We start from the raw sequence: 20878 nt of genomic DNA, 5'->3' as shown, positions 1-20878 counted from the left end.
AATCACTTGTTGGCTGTATGTTTGACTTAACTCTGTACGCGTTTTGCTTTTTTTGGGCTAGGTTTGTGCTTTACAAATAATGCCCAGGCTTTTTACAACTCATGAAGAATACATACATAGCTTTCCAGTATTGTTTAATATATTTTGTATACTCGAGAACTTCATTCAGACATTTATACGGAGAAGAAAGTGTATCTTCTTCCCACAAGTTCCCTCCATGCTTAAGGTTTTGCTTCACGTGTTACTTTTGAGTATTCACCCTTGCACTAAAAATCAAAACTCGTTTAAGGAAACAGAGCTTATGGGTCATTAAAAAAACACTTTATCAGTGGAGCAGACCCACACACCAAGAATAGTTTCAGGAAAGCATTAGCTGGATGTGGGAACCTCCGACTATGAAACAATCACGTTCTGTTCAGAATTAGTACCATATGCGCGCTGGCACCCTAAGAAAAAATACAGACAGGAAAAGACATAAACATCTTGAAAGACATTACTTACAAAGCTTCGTATGAAGATTAAATCAAAGGTTACATCTTTTATTTAAAACAAATCGCTGCTTTTTTCCACTACATAATTTAAAATGGCCTAAAATATCAATGTCACTAAAACAAAAAAAAATACAATTGCGATAGGCTGCCAAAAGCGCATTCTAGGACTAACTTTTGTATCTTCAGTTCCTTGAATTACAAAGACATCAAAAACGTAAAAAGAAAAAACATGAGTACGTAAGTGGATGGAAATATGTAACAATACTTTGTATCCTACAAAGGCTTATAGTGCAGTATGTGTGGAGTCTTAAACTGTATTGATAAAAACTTAGACATCTAGCTACACAACATGATAATGTTAAAGAAAATGTATTTTTCCATGACCAGTACTGTGCAGATGTTTCTTTCATAACTCAAAACTCAAGACTATGTCCTAAAGGTACATGATGGATCCAAAATAAGTTGCTAAGAAGCCAAGATTTGTTTTTTACACAGCAGACACTTTGAGCACATTCCATATTAGTTAGATACCAAATACATGGCTGGCCTCATCCTCGTCTAATGGGTATGTGAGCCAGAGCAGTCTGCCGTGAAATCTGGAAGGCTTTCAATGACTTTTGAAATGTAAAACTTTAGAAATATTGATACATTTGCCATGACCTTTGTGCAGCACCTCATTCAATGCCTAAAATGTCCTCCCAACCTGGATTGGAGCGGCCAGCAAACAGTTTATTCATACAACTATTCCAAGAGCTATTTACTTATTGGTCTAAACACCAGTGTTAGAATATTCTGGGGGAAGGACTAGTTAGCTGTTCTTACGCCACCTAGGTGGGGATGTCGAGTGCCGATTCTACCAATGTGCGAGGGCATTGAGTTTGGTTCTGCTTGGGTCAGATATGGCTCTGCAAGTTGTTGGTAATGCAAGTGCTCACGAAACAAGCGGCAAGTGAATCATTTGTAGAAGCAAGGCAGGCACCCTGTTTAAATTGAGGCACTGTCCAAGGAACCCAAGCGGCTGCTTGCAGTTTACTTCTTATTCTCATTAGACCTCATTTTCACATATCTTGTTGCATCCATCTCAAAAGGATGAAAAGTTTAGTCCAGTCAGTTTAACTGGGATTCAAAATAGTATTATGCAGGTCTGCAGTATGTATTCAACCTACTGAACTACCCCACCTGTGCATGCTACATCAGGATAGAATTGTTCCCATAATGCCTGGCTTTGCACTTGATCCTTGCTTTCCGAAGTACCTTATGGACCAGGTGAGCAGATGCAGGTCCACAACCTACAGCGATCACCATCCCACACAATGTAGGCTGAAACCCCCCAATATGGAAGTTTCTACCAGTCTTGCTATTGAAGAAGCCATGGGAAGGACCTGTATTCAGTGATCACTCTTGTACTTTTTGGCAGTGTCAGGGTATCAGAACTTGGCTCCTGGAAAATCATCATTGTCTCCGGCTTCAGAGAGATGGTGCAAACTCAATCCTGGGTTCCATCCAGAATCTAAGCAGACTGTGCCAATGTGGACATGCTCCAAGGCTCGTAGTGGACCGAAGAAGCTAGCTGAGGTCATATGCTGAACGGCCCACCTGGCTGGAAACAATGTTTTCCACTTTCAGCCATCATTCAAGTGTCTTTTGAATAAGAGAAGTAAATGTTGGATGAACAGATCGATGCAAGGGAAGCGTTTATAATACAAGACTCTATAGATGTCATTTTAAATAGACCACAGAGACTGCGCGCAGCCAGAATGATCACGCCTTGGAGATCTGTGCCCTTGTGTTGGATTGGATAATTCAATATTGCACCACAGATTTCTGTTTGACAAAGTGTTAATTAAATGGCGAATTCTGCGCATTACAGTGAGCAATCTCCTGCTAGAGATACACCATTCTGGTTAGGTGGGGTTCTGTTACAGAGAAGTCTTCCTTCACTGCAATTGTTTTCTGCGGTGCCCTTTCACCAAAGCCCTAGACTTACCAGATGTGACCTCACAAGGCATTTGAAATCCCCCTCCCCCACTGGTATCACAGAAAGCTAATTCACACCACCTTTGACACACGGATATCACAGTTTGGTAGATCACCCCAGTGATAGCACAAGAAGTGACAAATTGAAAGTGAATAACACATTTGTACAAGCAGTGTAAAATTTACTAAATAATTGAGCAATGTCACTGATGATAACTAACTCGGACACCATGTTGCGAAAACTAACCACAACTAAAGACACATTTGCACAAGGGATGCACGCAGTCATGTAGCGGTAACTGCAGGAAAAACCCCCTTAATATGGGCCGGGGTTATGTGAGCCGTGCGGAAGGGCTAGTACTGCTGGTACCCTGGTACCAATGGGATTGTGCATTATTACACTCGCACGACACAGATTACTGCACTTCGGGCATTTTAAATCAGAGCATCAAATCCAATATTCATAGCAATAGTGTACATGTAAACAGGGCCACTCGGAATCCCCCAGATGGAAAATGTGGTGTCTTCAGCATCAAACATTATTATCAGAGGAAGCATGCTTTAAACTTTAAAGATGCAAGCGGTCACTAATGACATATGAGGACAATGCGGTGAACAGTGTGGTTTCTGCTAATGGTCTGCCTCAGTTTCTCTGCCCCCAGTTATTTAACAAAATACGCTTAGCGCCACAAACATGGTGCGGTTTATTTACTGACCTGGTTCTTGTGGCTTATTAGTGTCATGCTTTGCTACAATATGCTAAGAAATGTTATGCCACATGCCATTAGATCATGATGTGCTATGCCATGTAGTGTTATAAAGCTTCAAGCAGACACACCACAAACTGTACCCTCCCCAGGGATGGTCAGTATGACTTTTGATTCGTTACTGATATTTGTATCACACGTTTCCTACTAGTATGTTGTGTTCCAGTGCTGTGGGCCTGGAGTGTGCATTGCGCAAATCCACAATATACATTTCTCACCGCATAAAAATACATGCACACTGGAGTTGGAAGACGTGAGTGTAGGTGTGAGACAATCACCATCTATTAGTGGTATTCAGGGCACTGTATGTTTAACAAGCTCTTACATGCATGTGTGTGTGTAGGTGGCTTGCATGATAATCGTGTTTCAAGGACTTACCTGTTTAGTGGGGTTTCACTTTGATGTAGTGGGCAGGACAGCATCAGCTCTTGGGTTCATTTGTGTCTGTGGAGTGTGGTTGCTTGAGCAGTGTGCTGCTTCTTGGATGACAGTGTTGTGGTGTTTGCACAGGTTTATGTCATGTACTTTGTGTTTTACTGCATACAAACGTGATATATGTTAGATTGTGATAACAAATGCTTCTAATAGTATTTGCGTTGCAATCACTACACTAACAGTAAAGTAGGAAGCAGGCATACATGTATTCAGTCATCTAGAGGGCGCTGAACAATGATTCATGAGAACAACTTATATTGGCCAGGGTTCGGCCATGTTAGTTGACGTTGCACTTTTGTTTCTAGCTGCCTGGGTGTGACTTCTGCCCTCCCATTAGCACAGAAGCCAACGCCTTCAGCGTCACAGCCAAAAACCTATGCTTTACTGATATTATTTCAATTATTTATGCAACGTCCTACGCTACAGGAAGGTTGCCTCAAATTGCTGAGGCGGGACAGGAGCGATAAAATCAGAGGGCGCGTAACGAAGAAAAGAAGAGGCTCAGGATGCCATTGCCTCTTGCTACTGGTCCACTCTTCTTGAAGCCGGGGGTGACGTCATGAATAATTTGATTTCTACTTAATTTCTCTTCAGTGCTGCTCCAGTGGCTCATGATTCATTGTCATCTCTTAAGTGAAGCCCTGACGAGCATATTAACTGTATTACCAACACTGCTTCGTCAGCAGCCGCATTATGATGCTCGGTTTGATTAAAGGCTTGGTTAATACTTCTGGCGGAGAAGTATATTTCAGAATATAACAGACGCTCTTTTTCTCTTTCTTGCAGACATACTACTTCGACTAAATCTATGAAGCAGGAACCGCTGCCGAACAGGAAGTGATCATCACTATGCTGTCCCACTCTGGCAAAGGCGCAACCATTGTTCACCAATCATGCCGACAGCGAGCATACACAACAACATTTGGAAGCAGGAAAGAGGGCGATTTTGAAAAAGTAAATCACGGAATTTATTCTCCCCATTGACTTCAATTGAAGTGGAGCCAATTTTAAATGGGAAGAAGCTAAAATAAAGCCCTGTTTGGCTTTGTAGGGCGTATCCTGTCTGAATTGGGTATGTTGGCCTGTATGAGCAATATCCAGCTGGTGGGTATCAGCTGCCACTAGTGCATACCACTGATCAGTCGGTACGATCATCACCGGCTATGGGCTGCTTTTTTGTTATTTTGAATATGCTATAAACCCTAAAAGGCGGACAAGATCAATGCTTCAGCGGGGGGGGTCGATAAAAGTTCTCAGATAGGGTGAGGAGTAGATCTTCATCTGCCCTACGAAAGGCCATCAGCGTACTTAGGAAAGAAGATATTGAAAAAGATGACGGCATTGAACACTGAATGACAAGTACTATAGCTGTTTTCTGAAGAAACTAACAGTAGCAAATAACTCAAAATAATACACTGACTAGGCCTATTTTGTTATATTACTCTCCAGGACACGCCCATGTAGCATCTGTACATAGTCCTTCCCATTCCTTGCGATAAGCACACGTGTGCTGCTCAGTGATGACTTACCTGTCCACTTCCAGTGTGTCTCTTGCTGCCCATCCCTCAATCAGGTACTATCAATGCCAAGTTGATTCAGGCAACAAAAAACACTGTTAATTGACCAACACACTTCTACAGGCAATTTACTGAGACTTTTCAAAGGATGCATAGCATGGACCAGTTGCTAATGATGATGAACAAAGATGCCTTATTGAAGCTGAGCAGAGGGCAAACATACATGTTAGCAGAGCAAAACAAACCCTAATGTCTTTGGTACGTGCATACATTCATAAAACACCCCCCCAAACCTTTAACAGGATCTAGCTGGCCGCTACAGTTCTAGGTTCTCTCACGAAACAATACAGTGGTCACCGGCAAACTTTCCAGCCCCTATCAAATATTATTCACCCCTAAACAATACCAAACGCCACCAAATGCAATACCAATGCACTACTTTGATGTGGGTCAACTAGAATCGCAGAGCCAAAAAGGGCGCCACTTTCGGAACACACTTTGGAACCATACAAATGGTCAGTGTGTTATGCAAGTGTACTTAACACAACATAGCTAGATGTAGAGAGAGAGGTTGACACCTGAGTGTTTTGTGTGGGAGACACTTCCTGATCCAAGACAGCGCGGAACAGCGTAACACTAAGCCGCACAGAAGGGCAGGCCAGGCCAGCGACTATAAGATTACAGCGCACGGCTTATGCATTATTGAAGAGGATTATGTCTTCCTGTTGCTAGCCCTACTGGAAGATTTCTATTTCTGCACTTTCTTTTTCTTGCCGTCCAAGGAAACATGATGTAAAGCACAGGGCTTGTCGGGCCCCACCCTCTCCCAGAGAAGGCAACCGGAAGTGACCTTCAAGAGGTCGATGGCTTGGGAAGGCTTCTTCCTTCGGTGCAGCCGTCTGGTTGTAATCATGGCTGCGGGCTTCTAGTCCTCTGTGGTTACCACCCACCTCTGCCCCTAATTATGGCGGGAAGTGCCTTGTTTTTTCAAGGTTTCGACTCTTAAAGCCCTGTTTTGCGAGCGGTTTTAATCTGGTTCTCATGGCAATAACTTTCCCTGTTTTGTTTTAATGAATTAGAGGAAAGTAGGTAAAAAATACATTTGTAAAGCTTTCTTAGTGATTTTGAAACAGATACAGCGCACACACAGAGTTAGAGGACCTCTCTGCATTTACAAGGCGGGTATTTACACTCTCATCAGGTTTACAAAAGACAACATTTCAAAGCAGCTCAGAAACCAAAGTGATTATAGGATTTTAAAACTATTAACGCAGGCCATGGCGGCCATTGAAGGAAGGAGTCGCAATGGGCTCAAGCACACAGCTCGAATGGCATCACCCGTTGCGGAGAATCACAGTTGCACCAAAAAATGTTTGCGTTCAAGAGAAAATGGCGAATTACAATTTTATCTAACAAGACTTCGGACAGAACCATGCATGACAAGACAATATATAATTTAGAGGTAGTGCATTTAGAAACCACTGTTTATCAAAGCAGGTAATTTTACAGGAAATCAATTTCAAAGTTGGTGTGAGGAACTCATGGACTTTCTTCCCATTAAGCCCTAAGCAGTCTTTAATAAACTTGAAAATCATGATTTTTTTGCAACACTTTCAGACCAGGTTGTTGTGTTATTAAAAGACACAGTAATAATACTTGTTTATTGCTCTAACATAAGTAAGACTTGCAGGCAGAGCTATATGAGGAGCTATGCATCCACGGAGGCAACACTGAGGGGCCCCTGGTCCGGGGTTACAGGTTCTAAGGCCTGTGGCCTGGCTTTGCAATATCAGTTACAGCCAAGAGTCAGCCTTCCCATGAGCTGCTGTGGGCTTACCTGCCATCCTAGAAAATATCCATTACATAACAACGGGGAGACCCCAAAGAACCTGGGCAGCTTACGATACAGGCAACAGGGATCCAATCGGAAGACACAACGGAGAATTGTTTTACAGCGGAGACCAAATAAATCAGTTCCTTCTAATTTCCCTCGGACAGCCAAACTTTGATTCTATCAAAAATTAGAGGCCAAATTCAAGACACACACAAACGAATCCCCTGTAGGAGTTTTGAAATGGTGTTACAAAACGACAATGTGAATACATAATTTACATTCAATTCTTGGCTTTGTTGATGAAAAGGGGCTCATGTAGATTTGAAAGGAGAAAGAAAGAGAGTGGCACGGGGTATGGATACATTACATACACCACAGTGCAATGTACTAAACATATTTAGTACATGGCAAAAACTAATTTTGTTTAATCAGATCGAGGTAAAGTTATTCATTTCAAATTGCCCCTCTGTGAACAGTCTATTGAATCCAGGCCTTTCATATAGTGTCGACGTTTAGACCCGGCACGTAGGAAAGGGCCAGTCAGACCTATAGGGTATTCTTTTATGTGTGCCTTGAATCTGACCTCTTATTTGTTATTGAATCAAAGTGCTGGTATCCAAGGGAAATAAGGAGGAGTGGCTTGATTTGGCCCTCTGCTGTAATACAATTCTTCATTGTTTCTTCTAATTGGACCACTGTTACCCTAGAAAATATTTCACGTCTGAGAGGGGTGGGGCTTGGAGAGGGGCGGGGCTTTCAGCGCTTGACTGACTAAAGAGACCCACTCGCATGAGAGGGGTCAGGGCTACAACTTTCCCAGCTTAAGAAGCTCCTCCAACTCTTTTAAACATGAACCAACAAAACTTCTGAAACCACCGCTGCTGTCCTGGGGAGGCTGCAAAACGTTTAATGAGGGGGTGAAGTTCATCTCGCAAACAAGCTGGAAATCTACTCTATGTAGGGCTGTCCAGCTAACCCTGCGCTCACCAGGTGCTATTGGCGCAACGCCAACTGACCGTGTACAGAGAGCCGATGTCAAGTGGCACGCAGTGGTACTGCGTGAGTTGGCATGTCTGCATGTGTGTGCTGTCCCCAACATGAGTGAAGGCTTCGTTTCGGGTGTTCCCTGAGTCTGTCAGAGTCTTGTGCTCTGTTGGTTGAGAAGTACACACGCAGAACCCTCTAGGACTTTAAGATTGCTCAGGTCACTAAAGGGCAAAGCTAGGAAGGGCGATAAAAGGGGCACAAGGGCAGGATGGCACAGCTTCCCTTACGGTGTGAGGATTTTGCTCTCTACAGTTCCAGACTTGAATAGCCTACATAAGTGGTGGATGAAAACTGATGTTACAGAAACAGCAGGTTGCAGGTTTACACCCCTCGAATGAGGAATTACTTTGGAAATCAGTGTTTGTGCTGTGATCCCTGCATACCTTCCCCTTATTAGAGGCACTCTCTTGGATATACTGTACTGTTTTACAATGGCAAGATGTGCCAGGCTTAACCAAAACCTGCAGCGTTTCCCCCCAATACTTGCAATCCCGTTTCACCCGGTACCTCCCTCTACTGCCCAAATTGGGATTTATGAGAAACTTGTAATGAACAACTTGTTACCCTGGTTACCCTGGTTGTGCTGACTTTGGCTTTACGTAATCATGCAGCAAACCCACTTCCTCCCACAAGCACATACTGTGTATTTTCAGATCTGAACTTGGATGTTGCCTGTTGCTGAGAGGAGGTTGTGAACTCTTACATCTTGGATACTCAAACACATACACCCACCTCTTCAAGCAAGTCTGGTCTGTGGCCCAGCCTGGGTGTTACACTGCAAAAGCCGGGGTGAGACTAAAGACACCGACAGCCTGCCCTGCGCTTGACACAGGTTTAACTTTGTTTGCCCTCACCAAGCTAGGCCCTCTCCGAGGTGCACTGGTCTTCCTATAAGTCTAGAACCAGTAAGCTCCCAGAAAGCCTAGCAGCCATTATATGCAAATGAGGTGCCATCCTGTCGCATTCCCTGCATCTCTTATCCCCTTTCTTTTTCTTCAGTCCTTTGCCTTTAGATTTCAGGAAGGGAGGCCGTTGAGAATGCATTGGACTGTCTGCTAGTGGAGTAATCAAGGTAGCATAAGCCACAAAATTCATAAAGGCACGTGCTCGACAGGCGTAATCACTGTGTGAGAGTGAAAACTAAGCTAGAGACTAATGAGTGTCTGCTGTGAATGGGAAGGGTGGGGAGGCCCTTGCAACCACATCCAGGTACAGATAGCGGAAACACAGTTATCAGGAAACAATATAGCATAAGCCATTGAAATACCGTGAAAATTCAAATATCGACAAAACGACTAAAAAATAAGACTACCCGCCCACTACACAGACCTATCTGGATGACGTGCTCCCATTTAGTTTCAGGAAAACACAAGTCAGCAATACAAGGGAGCTTGGGTTTTACCTAATACCACAGTGCGCACAAGGTTAATATTACTTATGGGCCTTATACGAATAATGTGCCGACGAATGAGCCATGGACTGCGGTGCTGGAGGAGATGCTCGACCGTTCACAATGGAGTCAAAGGAATGGTAATGTACATGTGACCAGGAGAGCAAAAGTTAGCTTTACTCTTCGGGCCTTGGATGACTTTCTCCCATCACCGCTCGCCAGGGTGTGACAACATTGGCAGTGGGCCATAGAGACCCCAGGCCCTCATAGTTCAGCTTCCATGGAACAGTGAAAATAGTGCATACGGTGGTCTTTGTAGAGCTGCTCTTAAGTTAAAAGATGTGTTTGTTGATAGAATACTGAACTTGATAGTAACTCTTTAACATGGAGCATATGGAATATCTGAGGCACCACATTTAGCAATGAATGCCTTAAAAACGACTTTCCAGGCATAAAAGTTGTTACTATACCACTTACAGCTTGAACTTAGACTTACACGCTTTGAACTGCATTCTGCAAGCTCCTACTCTGCTGTCCTATCACGAGATATGTCCAAGCATAGGTATGTGTATTTGCATAGAGCAAACCTAGACTTAAGACAGCAGAGTGCTGTACAAGGTCAAGGGCAAAGATACAGTCAACAAATGATGTGCGAGGGAGCGGTGTTGTGGTCTGTTCCTGCACCATGATGTTGTGCTCTTTAAAGAGGTGCGTCTTCAACCCTTCCATGTGTTGGGGCATGGGTTTTGGCTAGTTTAGACCCAACGACGAGGAACAGTCTGTCAGAACTGGTCGCCACGCCTTTATTACATACCACAACACCTATGCCTCGGTGGCCTTCATCACTGAAGTGTATTTTGAGCCCAGGTTCACAGTGAGCTTGAAAGTTTTCCTCGAATAGCCCTTATTATTTTGAGTTACAAGTTGGGTCAGTGAGATTAGCACATGTATTGTTGTCGAGCGTAAGAGCACAGCCGAGTGCAACAATAAACGCACTGGAGCTGACCCAGGTCGTTGGAATACCAAGCTGCGAAAATTCACATCAGAACTTTCTCTTGCCTTTGTGATTGGACTCTGGCGCCCAGCTGTGGGTCTCCATGTTTGATGTGCCCAGAGCCCCCAAGATATACCTTCCTTGTGGCACCAACATTGGCATAAATGTGCCAGGGGTTCTTTGTTGATTCCTATTGTTGGCCATAGTCTTCTAAAGCACCATACACTGGCAAGCAGCCACTACCGACGGCCCGGTACTTGCTTTTAGAGGGCAGCAGAGAAACGTGGGCGCTTCCTGGCGGGTGCACGAGGGTACGCTTTCCAAACTAGATCCTGCAGGGATCTGAGGCTCTCTTCTCTGACGGACGGCCCTACTACGGACTAGACTGGGAATATTGTGACAAGAATTCTCGAGGGACAAGCTATGGAAAGGTACGTGTGTACAGGTTTTCTATACCTATACACGCACCTTGGTGATATTTTTCTTCGAGGTACGTAGATGTGGAGGTAAGAACAGTAAATTCATACCTCCCTCTGTGCACTTAGCTCCTCCATATATCGTCCCTCAACATTTTTTTTTTATCAAAACATATTTTCTTGTATTTTCTGCCACACTATGGCCTGAGAGGCCCAATCTGAATGTATATACACCATTACATATTGTCATGGCACAACTGTCTACGCTGATCTATTGTCCCTCGATATTCTGGTCACGCTATTGTGACTCGTCCATATTTTGGCTTTGGAGTCCCCTACCACAAACCCCTCAGACATGTACGGCGGCCCTCACACTCACTGTTCACACGGTGCAGAGAGCGGCGCACCCGGCAAATGTGCCCGGCTGAGGCTGCTCTGAGGGCGGCCCGACGACAGCTGGTTATGAAGTGTCGCGCCTGATGGTTTCCTGATATCAAATCTTGCCGAGCCTGTGGACACCGCTGGAGCTCTCACTTACCCTTTGGTAACAAAGGGACTGACGTGCGACGCTGCAAACTACCGCTCGGGAGGAAGAAATAGCGTTTCAGAAGGGAAACTGCACATTAGAAGCTGCAGAAAGCGCCACAGGCCGCACTCGCGAGGCTCCTGCCTCTCCAAGCGTATATGTGATTAGTAGAGAACTCACTTCCCCAATTCAGGGGGAAAGAGAGCGCTTTACAGCCCGTGAGAGCCTCGTTTCATAGTCCCAGTACTGGTGAAGCGCACCAGAGGGCACCCGTCTATTTACCATGCTGCGATAATGTGTTGGCGATGATGAGTACTGTTAGCAGGAGTTAGCCAGCTTAACAAAAAACATGCACGCTTTATTTCATGTTATAAACAAACACAACAGACAAGAAACTGACAAGTAAGCAACTGCACACTAGTGCGGTATTATAAATACACGTCATCAAAGACCACCAAAAGAATCACCCTAGTAATCACCCATTTAGAACCGTACACTTTTATGAAGTACTCATGAACATTTTTCACTTATATAGATGTTTACAACATAAATAAATATATTCCAAGCCAAATGTGCAAGATTAGCCCCTCCCACATATGGGTTTTCTCACATTTCCACATTTCCCTTTGCTTTAACTAGAGTTGAAAGGAAAACAAGCACAGACAAAGTCAATGGGTTTTGCCTATTTAAGAGCTATTGGCTTTGTCAATATGTTTTAGCAATGTTATACACCAGAGTGACTGCTGTTCAGCATGAGTAAAAGTTAGCGGGGCAAAGGAGAGTGGCGTGGAGTATCGTAAAGTGGTGTGTTAAGGAGTGGTCTACAGCAGAGTTCTGTGGCATGGAGAATAGCGAAGTGGAGTGTCATGGTGTAGTGTAAAGTGTTGTGGAGTATCGTGGAGGTTGTAGAGTGTTGTGGCATAGAGTTGAGTAGCATAGAGTGGAGTAGAGTGTCATGTAGTGGCATATGTATCATGGAGTGGTGTAGAGAAAAGCAAAGGGCCTGTGTCACAGAATAAAGAAGAGTAGAGTGGCGAGGAGTGGCATAGAGGGAGTTGCATAGAGCGTCACAGAGTGGAGTAGTGTCATAGAATGGCTTAGAGTGGAGTAGAGTGCAACAGAGGCGAATACAGTATCAGTAGAGTAAATTTTAATGGAGCAGACCATCATAGAGTGGAGTATTGTGGAGTGAAGCCTTTTAGAGTGGAGTGTATTAGAGTGGCCTGGAGTGAAGTGGCGGAAAGTGCAGTGGTGCAGAGTAGATTGTCGTTGAATGCCATGGCGTGGAGTGCATTGGTTTTGTCTAAAGTTGTGTAGAGTGCACTGGCATACAATGCAGTGACATAGAGTAACGGAGAGTGCAGTGGCCAAGAGTAGAGCGGTGCAGAATAGATTGCAGTGGCACAACGTGCAATGGCGTGGAGTGGTGCTGAGTGGAGTAAAGTGGCATAGAGTGGAGTGGTGCATGGTAGAGTGGAGTAGTGTAGAGTGGAGAGGTGTAGAGTACAGTGGTGTAGAGTGCAGTGGTGTAGAGTAGAGTTGAGTGGGGCAGAGTAGAGTGTACTGGCATGAAGTGCAATGGCATAGAGTGCAGTCATGCAGAGTATAGTGTCAGAGTGCAGAGTCGTAGGGTGGTGCAGAGTAGAGAGGTGCAGAGAAGAGTGGTGTAGAGAGCAGTGACATAGAGTACAGAGGTTCAGAGTAGAAAAGAGTGACGTAGCAAGGAGTGGCATAGAGTGCTGTGGTGTACAGTAAATTAGAATGCCGTACAGTGGTACGGAGTAGGGTGCAGTGGCATAGAGTGAACTGGCTGAGAGCAGAGTTGCATAGATTAGAGTGGGACAGAGGTCAGTGGCAGAAAGTGCTGAGCTGCTGAGCATCGTAGAGTGCAGTGGTGTAGAGTAGCGTAGAGTGCATTGGTATACAGTAGAGTAGCGTAGAGTGCATTGGTGTGGAGAAGAGTAGCGTAGAGTGCATTGGTGTAGAGTGCAGTGGTGTAGAATGGTACAGAGTAAAGTGACAGAGAGCAATGGTGTAGAGTGGTGTAGAGTGCAGTGGTGTGGAGCAGACTATAATGCCGTACAGTGTAGTGGTGCAGAGTACATTGGAATAGAGTGACATATACTGCAGTGGCATAGAGTAGATTGTTTCAGAGTAACGTGAAGTGGCATAGAGTGCAATGGTATAGAGTAGAATTCCGGTAGAGTGCAGTGGTGCAGAGTAGATTAGATAGGATTGGTGTAGAGTACAGTGGCATAAAGTGGGGTGATGCAGAGTAGAGTAGCATAGAGTTCAGTGTCGGAGAGAACAGTGATGCAGAGTAGAGTGACGTAGCGTCTAGAGGCAGAGTGAAGTGGTATAGAGTGGAGTGATATCAGAGAACATGTCATGAGTGATGTCATATGAGAGGTCATAAGCTGTGCATTGTGGGGGGCCCGTTATAGTTAGAAGCGGGGTGAATTTCTATGTTTTATTTTAGTTCAAAATGTTAATGTGATAACTGACATATTAACCTAACTATAAGGTTACTTTAACCTTTGTTTTTTCAGTGAATTTCTACTTTTTTTTTTTTTAAACGAAAACAGATATTTTTATCACACCTAACTATAGCTTTACTTTAACCTTTGTTTTTTTCAGTATATATATATATATATATATATATATATATTTTTTTTCAATGTTCAAACCTAGCTAAAAGGCTGATACGAGTGGGCATACAGAGGGGTTGAAGATGAGAATGTAAGAGTGGTAAGACCAGGCATATTCGGGGAACGTATACTAGGGTTATTAGAAAAAAGCAATGGGGAACAGATTACACGAAGAAGAACAGGTTCACAGATCAGCAGAGAATGAGGACGCAGTGTGTCTTGCAGTTAGTGAGGAGGCGCAGGAAACGTAACTGGAGAATGAATTAGCGGGAGAGGTGTGGGAGGACCAGAGATGAGGCATGGCTCAGGAGGAAGTGGTGGTAAAGAGTTTCTCTTTGGGTGGGTCCGGCAGCAGGGTGGTTATGCTGAAAGTCGCTGTTGTTTGAAGAGACAAGTCTACAGCTCTTTGAGAAAGTGGGGAGGGGAGAGGGCTGTCAGATTTAGACTAGGATGGAACCCCACACCATTAGAGGGTACCACAAAGGGCCTGGTGCCTGACTTTCTTCCTTAATTTTCTCACTACCAGTCTAATGATACTACTGCTACGCGTCTCACATGCTTGCACCTTCCTAGCTTCTCTTTGCTAAACTAGCTAAAACATCCCTTTACCCTATTTTGGAGCAAGCATTTGGACTCTAAAATACACAAACATCTTAATTTATTGTACTTTACACAGTTCTCTTTTCCCCATAACCTTTTGAAATCCAGCTCTCAAACTTTCCATCATTCATTATTATAAAAACAGCTGACCAGGGACTCTGTTTTTATATTTTTCTTTGTCAAATAAATAGTTTAATTTTGATTAGTTCTACCTTTGTCCAATGTGATACCCCAGGTCTCAACGGCATAACACAGACATCTACAGTGGTTCAAAAAACAGGGCAAAAGTGTTTGCTTTGCTTCTTGCACGATAAGGAATGGAGCAAATTGTATTCGTACCATGGTAAACACGGCAGATATTGATTCGACCATATGTTTGCGGTGCCTACATAATCAGAAGTGTATTAAATTCAATTTGTGCGCTTTTCAAACCTGAAAGGTGGGACTATATTTGAAGCAAAATCAACTTGGCCTATTTGGTATTGGATAGGTAGCAAAGTTAGAGTAAAATCTGTTGCTCTTTTGAGGATTATTCACGGGCAAGGATTTGCTTTGTTAAAATGCATATTGCCGTCTTGGAAGGATATATAAACAACACATCGGTCACATATAACCTCACACTGTCGTTTCTCATTTGTGCAACAGAGCATAAAAACCGATTCTAATAAAGAATTTAGCAAAATATATTTGCTAAAGTCGCTATTACACAAACAGTAAACTGTACACTTGGGTTTTACGCGTATTTTAGCACCAGTGCAAATACTCTGCACTTTAGCTCTGCAATGTTTACATTTCTATTTGGACATGTCATTCACTGACATTAAGGTGTGTCACACTCCTCACCTCAGGGAGGATTCCATGTATATCAGCTGGTGTGCACTAGACATCAAAGAACCACATGGAAGGACTTCAGCTCAGGCCCATCTATTTCATCTGACTGTCATCACTCCTTCATAGGGGCTTGTGTTCATGCCTGCTTCTGCTGTAGGTGTCACTGCACAAAGGGGCAGCTGGTCCTGCGTGGGCTGTATGTGCCCGCTCAGTGGACTGAACACTGACCGCTAGGGTACGCCACCCCTAGGCTCATGCACAGCATCCTCGCCTTGTATGCGAGTGTCAACTACTGAACATGTAGCAGGAATTTGCACTTGAAGATATTGAGCTGTTCTAGCAGAAGTAAACATGCCCTCAAGATCAGTCAATCAACTGGAATCAGGAGGTAGGAATGTGTTTTTCTGTGGGAAAAATAACATTTTTGCAAGAGTAGAAAATAACTTTCTTTAACAACATTAAGTACGAGGATATATTTTCATAGAGTATGGTGAACATTCACGCCCACAATGTGAGTTTTGTCATGAAATCAATTTGGGTGGCAACTCACTAAAATATTACAACTATTCCGTTAATAACGTGAGTGACTCGGGGATCCATCCACCACGTTCAATCTTGTGGAATTTGTTCCAACAACTTGGCCTGGAATTCTATATTCATAATGTGTGTAAATCAGTAAGGAAAAGCTGATTTTCAAATGTTATTTTATGTTATTTTATAACAAATTCATAGGGGATCCCTGGTAAACTCCCTGTAATATCATCTTCGTGCCCTGCATTGGCTGCCCATGGCTGAGAGGGTTAAGTTTAAAGCACTGGTCATTGCCCATAAAGCCCTACACAACTTGGGTTCCATCTATTTGCAGAGGCGGTTTGCCTTTTATGTCCCGACCAGAGCTCTCCGTTCATCAGCACTTATGTTGGCCAGGGTTCCGCGTTTCTCCCGGTCCAGGATTGGGGGCAGCTCGCTTGCGGTCAAAGCTGCCGCGGCCTGGAATGCTCTCCCTTTCTTCCTGCGCAACACTCAGGACCCATTCTGCTTTAAGCGTCTCCTTAAAACCCATCTGTTTCCATAGCCTCTTACTTTAGTTCTCCTCACTCGGCATCGCGCTGGGACACTCCTCGGAGTAACTATTGCGCGTTATAAATATATTTAACATAACATAACATAATATGGCATCACAATATTACTGATACCTCTGATATTGCTAATACAGGGTGCAGTATTACTGCACTGGTATACCCCAATGTTGTAAAGGGGACCCGAGTGGAAAAACATCTCGAGAAGATACGCCCTTCCATTGCAGGCATGAGCACAGTGACTTAAGAGCGGTCCTCTAAAGAAGACTGTACTCTAACCGGAGATATTCCGACAAACCAGAGATGTGCACATACAGAATTATAGATGGGTGACAGTGAATAACAGGGATGTTTTTCACCAAGGGGTCTTGTGGTTCATGAAAGAGACCACAAGACTGCACATAAAGTTCTTTATAATGGCACAGCGAGCCCTGAGTTGAGCATTGTCACATCACTGCAGTAGACGACAGGCTTTGTTTCTCATTAGTGTGACATAATTGCAGTGAATAACAGCATTTTGCAAAGTCCGTTTAGGATAGAAGATGGTTATGGGACCTATCACGCATATAATTATGGCTTGGTAACAGAGAATAGCAGGAAGGGTTTTCACTGAGGGGTTCTGAGTGATATCAAATAGACAATGAGAGTGAAGCTCGAGTTGTCTATGGTGTCACTCAGAGCCCAGAGGTGGAAAACATCCCTGTAATTCACTTCTCACCCATCTATAATTTGATGTGGTGTAGCCCCCCTTCAAATCATCTGCCACTATTGTCAGTACCCGCGTAGGGGAAGAGAAGTAGTAGGTGATCCAAGCACAAATGGACCTCTACACCCAAAGATGAAAAAAGACGTGGCCTCCTGTCACCGACCCCCATCACCCTCTGCGTATACCTTCTCTTCCCACCCAAATTGAAAACAAATATCTGGCCACCAACTACCATTCCTGCCTCCCTTGATATCCCCCCTGCCAAAAATAAACAATACTTAGCCTCCTGCACCTACCCTACCACTTTCTTCGTTCCTGCCCCCACCCGCCCAAACTGAAAACATATTCTTGGCTTCCTGTCACCCACCCCATCCTCCCTCTAAATGTACACGCCCCCTCCTCCTGCATATAGGTAAAAACAAATACCAGGACTCCTGCCATTCACCCCACCACCCTCTTTGCCTTCCCCAACGCCCAGCTCTCTGCTCTTAAGAGTGGAGGCCTGGCTCCACGCGGCACTGCTGGTCTTCTCTTGTCAGCATGGGTCTCAGTGATCAGCGCTGGCAGGGAGATGTGGTGGTTGGCACAGGTACCGCACCGCCTGCGGTCTCACACTTCCATGAGGCGGAAGAAGGTGGGTGAGTCTCCCATTCTGCTTCTGTGCATGGGTCGCCACAGTCCTGGGCGCAGTGCGGAAGCACAGGGAACAAGCGTTTCCCCTGCTAATGTAACAATGGAATCCAACTTTTCTTCCTCACGGTTGTCATAGCAGTAAGTAACTGGCTTTCATTCTGATAATGCAAGTTTATGATATCCAATGGAAGCTATATAAAAATGCTTATATATGATAAGAGTTATAAATGTGAAACATCCATGCATTATTGTATAGCCATCTGCCATGCTGCACTTCTCTACATTCTCTTTCTCACCACCATACTTCTCTGTACCTTTCTTCTCTACACCCCATCCCTCCCTGAACTGCACTGTATGTCCCTGGAGATCTGTTTACATGCCTGGGTGTCTCATTGTAGTGACTGTGCTGTTTGCCCATCAGACCCAAACTCCCAGTGGCAGTGCACGCACCTATGAAACAACAAGCTTAGTGCAGAATGCTAACACTTACTGCCCCTACTGTGGCATCCTAGAACATTCTGGATTTGGAGCAAACCCTTTTGTGCAAGCCCGAGACTGTCACATTCTAATTGTGCCTGTTGTTTGTTGGTGTTTGGCTGTGTGAGGTTAGCAGAGGAGTTGGGTCGATATTTAGTTTAGTAGCGGGGTGGGTCAGGTGTTTCATCCTTAGCACAATCCTCCTGATCCCTTCACTTTCTGCATTATTTCCACATCTTATCACATTTTACTTACAAACAGGTCCATGAGCAGGTGGTCCAGTGTCGCCTCGATGTCATCCAGTTTAGCTGCTAGGGTCATTCTGGCGGCAGGTGCTTACGAGCAGTAAGAAGTCAAGGGTGTCCAGTTCTTAAGGTTGTGCACACCGGTAACCAGCCGACCAATGCAGAGTGACGCAGACAGCCCTTCACGGCGCAGTCCTGCAGGCTACGCGCCGACCGGAAGCCCGCAGCACCGACGAGCAGACAGTCCCATCCCATGCGAGCACCAGGGCACGAGGCGCGCCCACTCCTCTCTGACCCCTGCCTGGAGTCGTGCAGTCAGGGCCCTGGCACCGCATCTGCGACAGGCCGTGGAAAAAATAGAGCGAAAAACAAGGGGCAGATAATGAAATAGGCTGCCCCGGGCGAGCTATGAGCGATATTTATAGGGCTGCCTGTTTGGACTCCAGTCCATTTCCCTGTTCTGTGGTGACCTTTCATAAATGGCTCGGCACAGAGGCGCGTATTGTGGGACGGAGCGGTGGCTCTCGCGAAGTTTGGCTGTGACCAATGCAGGACGGTTCACACAGGCGCTCTATCAATAGTGCTTTGTGGAAGCCCCCGGCTCCTTTCTGTGGCGGGTGACAGAAAAGAGCCCCGCCTTGTGAAACACAGGATAAGACGGGCGCTTCGATGCTATATTGTTTGCAGCTACGCTGTGGTGTTCTTGCCACCGCGCGAAAATATCAATGCGAGGCATGGAGTAGGTTCTCGAGACAATCTATGAAATGCGGCATGCTTCACACACTTTCAAGTATATTTTTAAGGGACAATAAGATTCTAACCCCAATTTGCCCAGAACACTAGACACAAGGCTCCCTTTAATTTTTTTTTATTCATAGGGATATATAACAGTACAAAAAAAGTGAACGTTAAAACAAAAAAAGTCGATATTGTGCACTGGGGCCCTCCACTCTTTTGATTATCGGAACTCTCTACAGTGGGCATCTCCGGCCTTGGGAAAAAATACTGTGGTGAAGTCAACACTGTGACGAAAGTTATGCAACAGTAGGGTAGTTCAGCTAAGCCACGGTTTAGGGTTCCTTATTGTGTGACCCCCGAGGACAATACTGGGAAAACCCGAGACCTGATTTTCAGGATTTCCCGAGGATAGATGCAGCAAAGACTCAGTATAAAAACAAAGAAGTTCTGCTGTACATATATGACTATCACTCCTCGCGCTCAGTCTACAGTAGGGGTGCCTGGTAACGTTAGCATGAAGGCTGCTCTTGTTTACACACGTCATGGCTTGTGTTGCCCAGTGGCGTGGAGATCGGTCGTGATAGCCAGATGTCACCGATACAATTGTGCTTTCAGACTATTCATATCTTTCCTACTACAGTTTGGTTCCATTGTGCAGTCAACAACACTATGGCTTTTTAAATTCAGATCTTAATTAAGACCCTGTACTGTTGCCTGGAGACAGAAGACTTTGTTTAGGTGAAGAGGGCCTCACTTCGATGGTGCATTTCAGTGGAGTAATGCAAATGATGGCGCCCCCCCCTGCAGAAGGCACAATGGGGACCCACTGAAAGGTTGCCCCTCCCACACACTGCAGGGGCCTGCTTGGTAAAGCAGAGTGGCTTTCCTGAGTGTTTAACTATTTCTTATTCCATGCCATTGCATGCGGTCTGCAAGGTATACAATGAACCTTGGCCCCCCTGCACCGTGGGCCCTGCAGGGGCCTCCATAGAGCCCCCGGTGAGCCTTCCAACCCCTGTGAACCACTTCACAGGCCACTGCCCAGGATCCCTTACCCTGCTGCCTGCATTCCTGCACCTCTCATCTCTGCACCAACCTTTGAAGATCCAGATTCTTGTGGTATCATCTTCTTCTTTCCCTGTCTGGGTTCTCTCCAGGGCTGTACCACAGGCGTCGCGGGTGGCTCCCCATCTCCAGTGCGCCCCCTCAGCACAGCATTACGGCCGGAGAGCTCCTGATAGTGTCCGGAGGGGGCCCCTCCACGTACATTGCAGGGGGCCCCCTCAATTTTCGTTAAGCCACTGGTTCTCCCTTCACTCCTTACACAACTTCTCAATCCCAGTAGCAGTGTCGTGTGATCATGGGTGTAACGCAAGCAAGGAAGGGGAGGTCCCATTCACTTGTTAGGTAGAAAAAACAGCCAATAATGTGGGGTAGAGTCAACCCCTCCTACCTTTGTACCCCAGTGCCACTTGCTTGGTAGCAACTTGGGTCCTGTCAATCCTGCAAGCCTTGTGCCGAACCCTG

General features: G+C 45.1%; 1 protein-coding gene across 2 annotated transcripts in view; it reads right to left on the bottom strand.

Annotated features, from left to right (window-relative positions):
- Nucleotides 1-20878, bottom strand: part of FRMD4A (FERM domain containing 4A) — a 713130-nt gene that overhangs the window by 506826 nt on the left and 185426 nt on the right. The window contains exon 1 of one of the 2 annotated variants that reach the window (XM_085652947.1): nt 18624-19007. The exons of the other annotated variant lie outside the window; for it this stretch is intronic. Within the exon in view, the coding sequence (XP_085509073.1) occupies nt 18624-18689 (66 nt within the window). The 5' untranslated portion in view covers nt 18690-19007. Of the gene's footprint in view, nt 1-18623; nt 19008-20878 lie in introns of those variants that run through there. 2 annotated transcript variants of the gene reach the window in all.

Source organism: Triturus cristatus, chromosome 4_1 (genome assembly GCF_964204655.1).
Source record: "Triturus cristatus chromosome 4_1, aTriCri1.1, whole genome shotgun sequence".
NCBI classification, from domain to species: Eukaryota; Metazoa; Chordata; class Amphibia; order Caudata; family Salamandridae; genus Triturus; species Triturus cristatus.
Note: the sequence above shows the minus strand (reverse complement) of the source record. Positions and strands in the feature narration are given on the sequence as shown.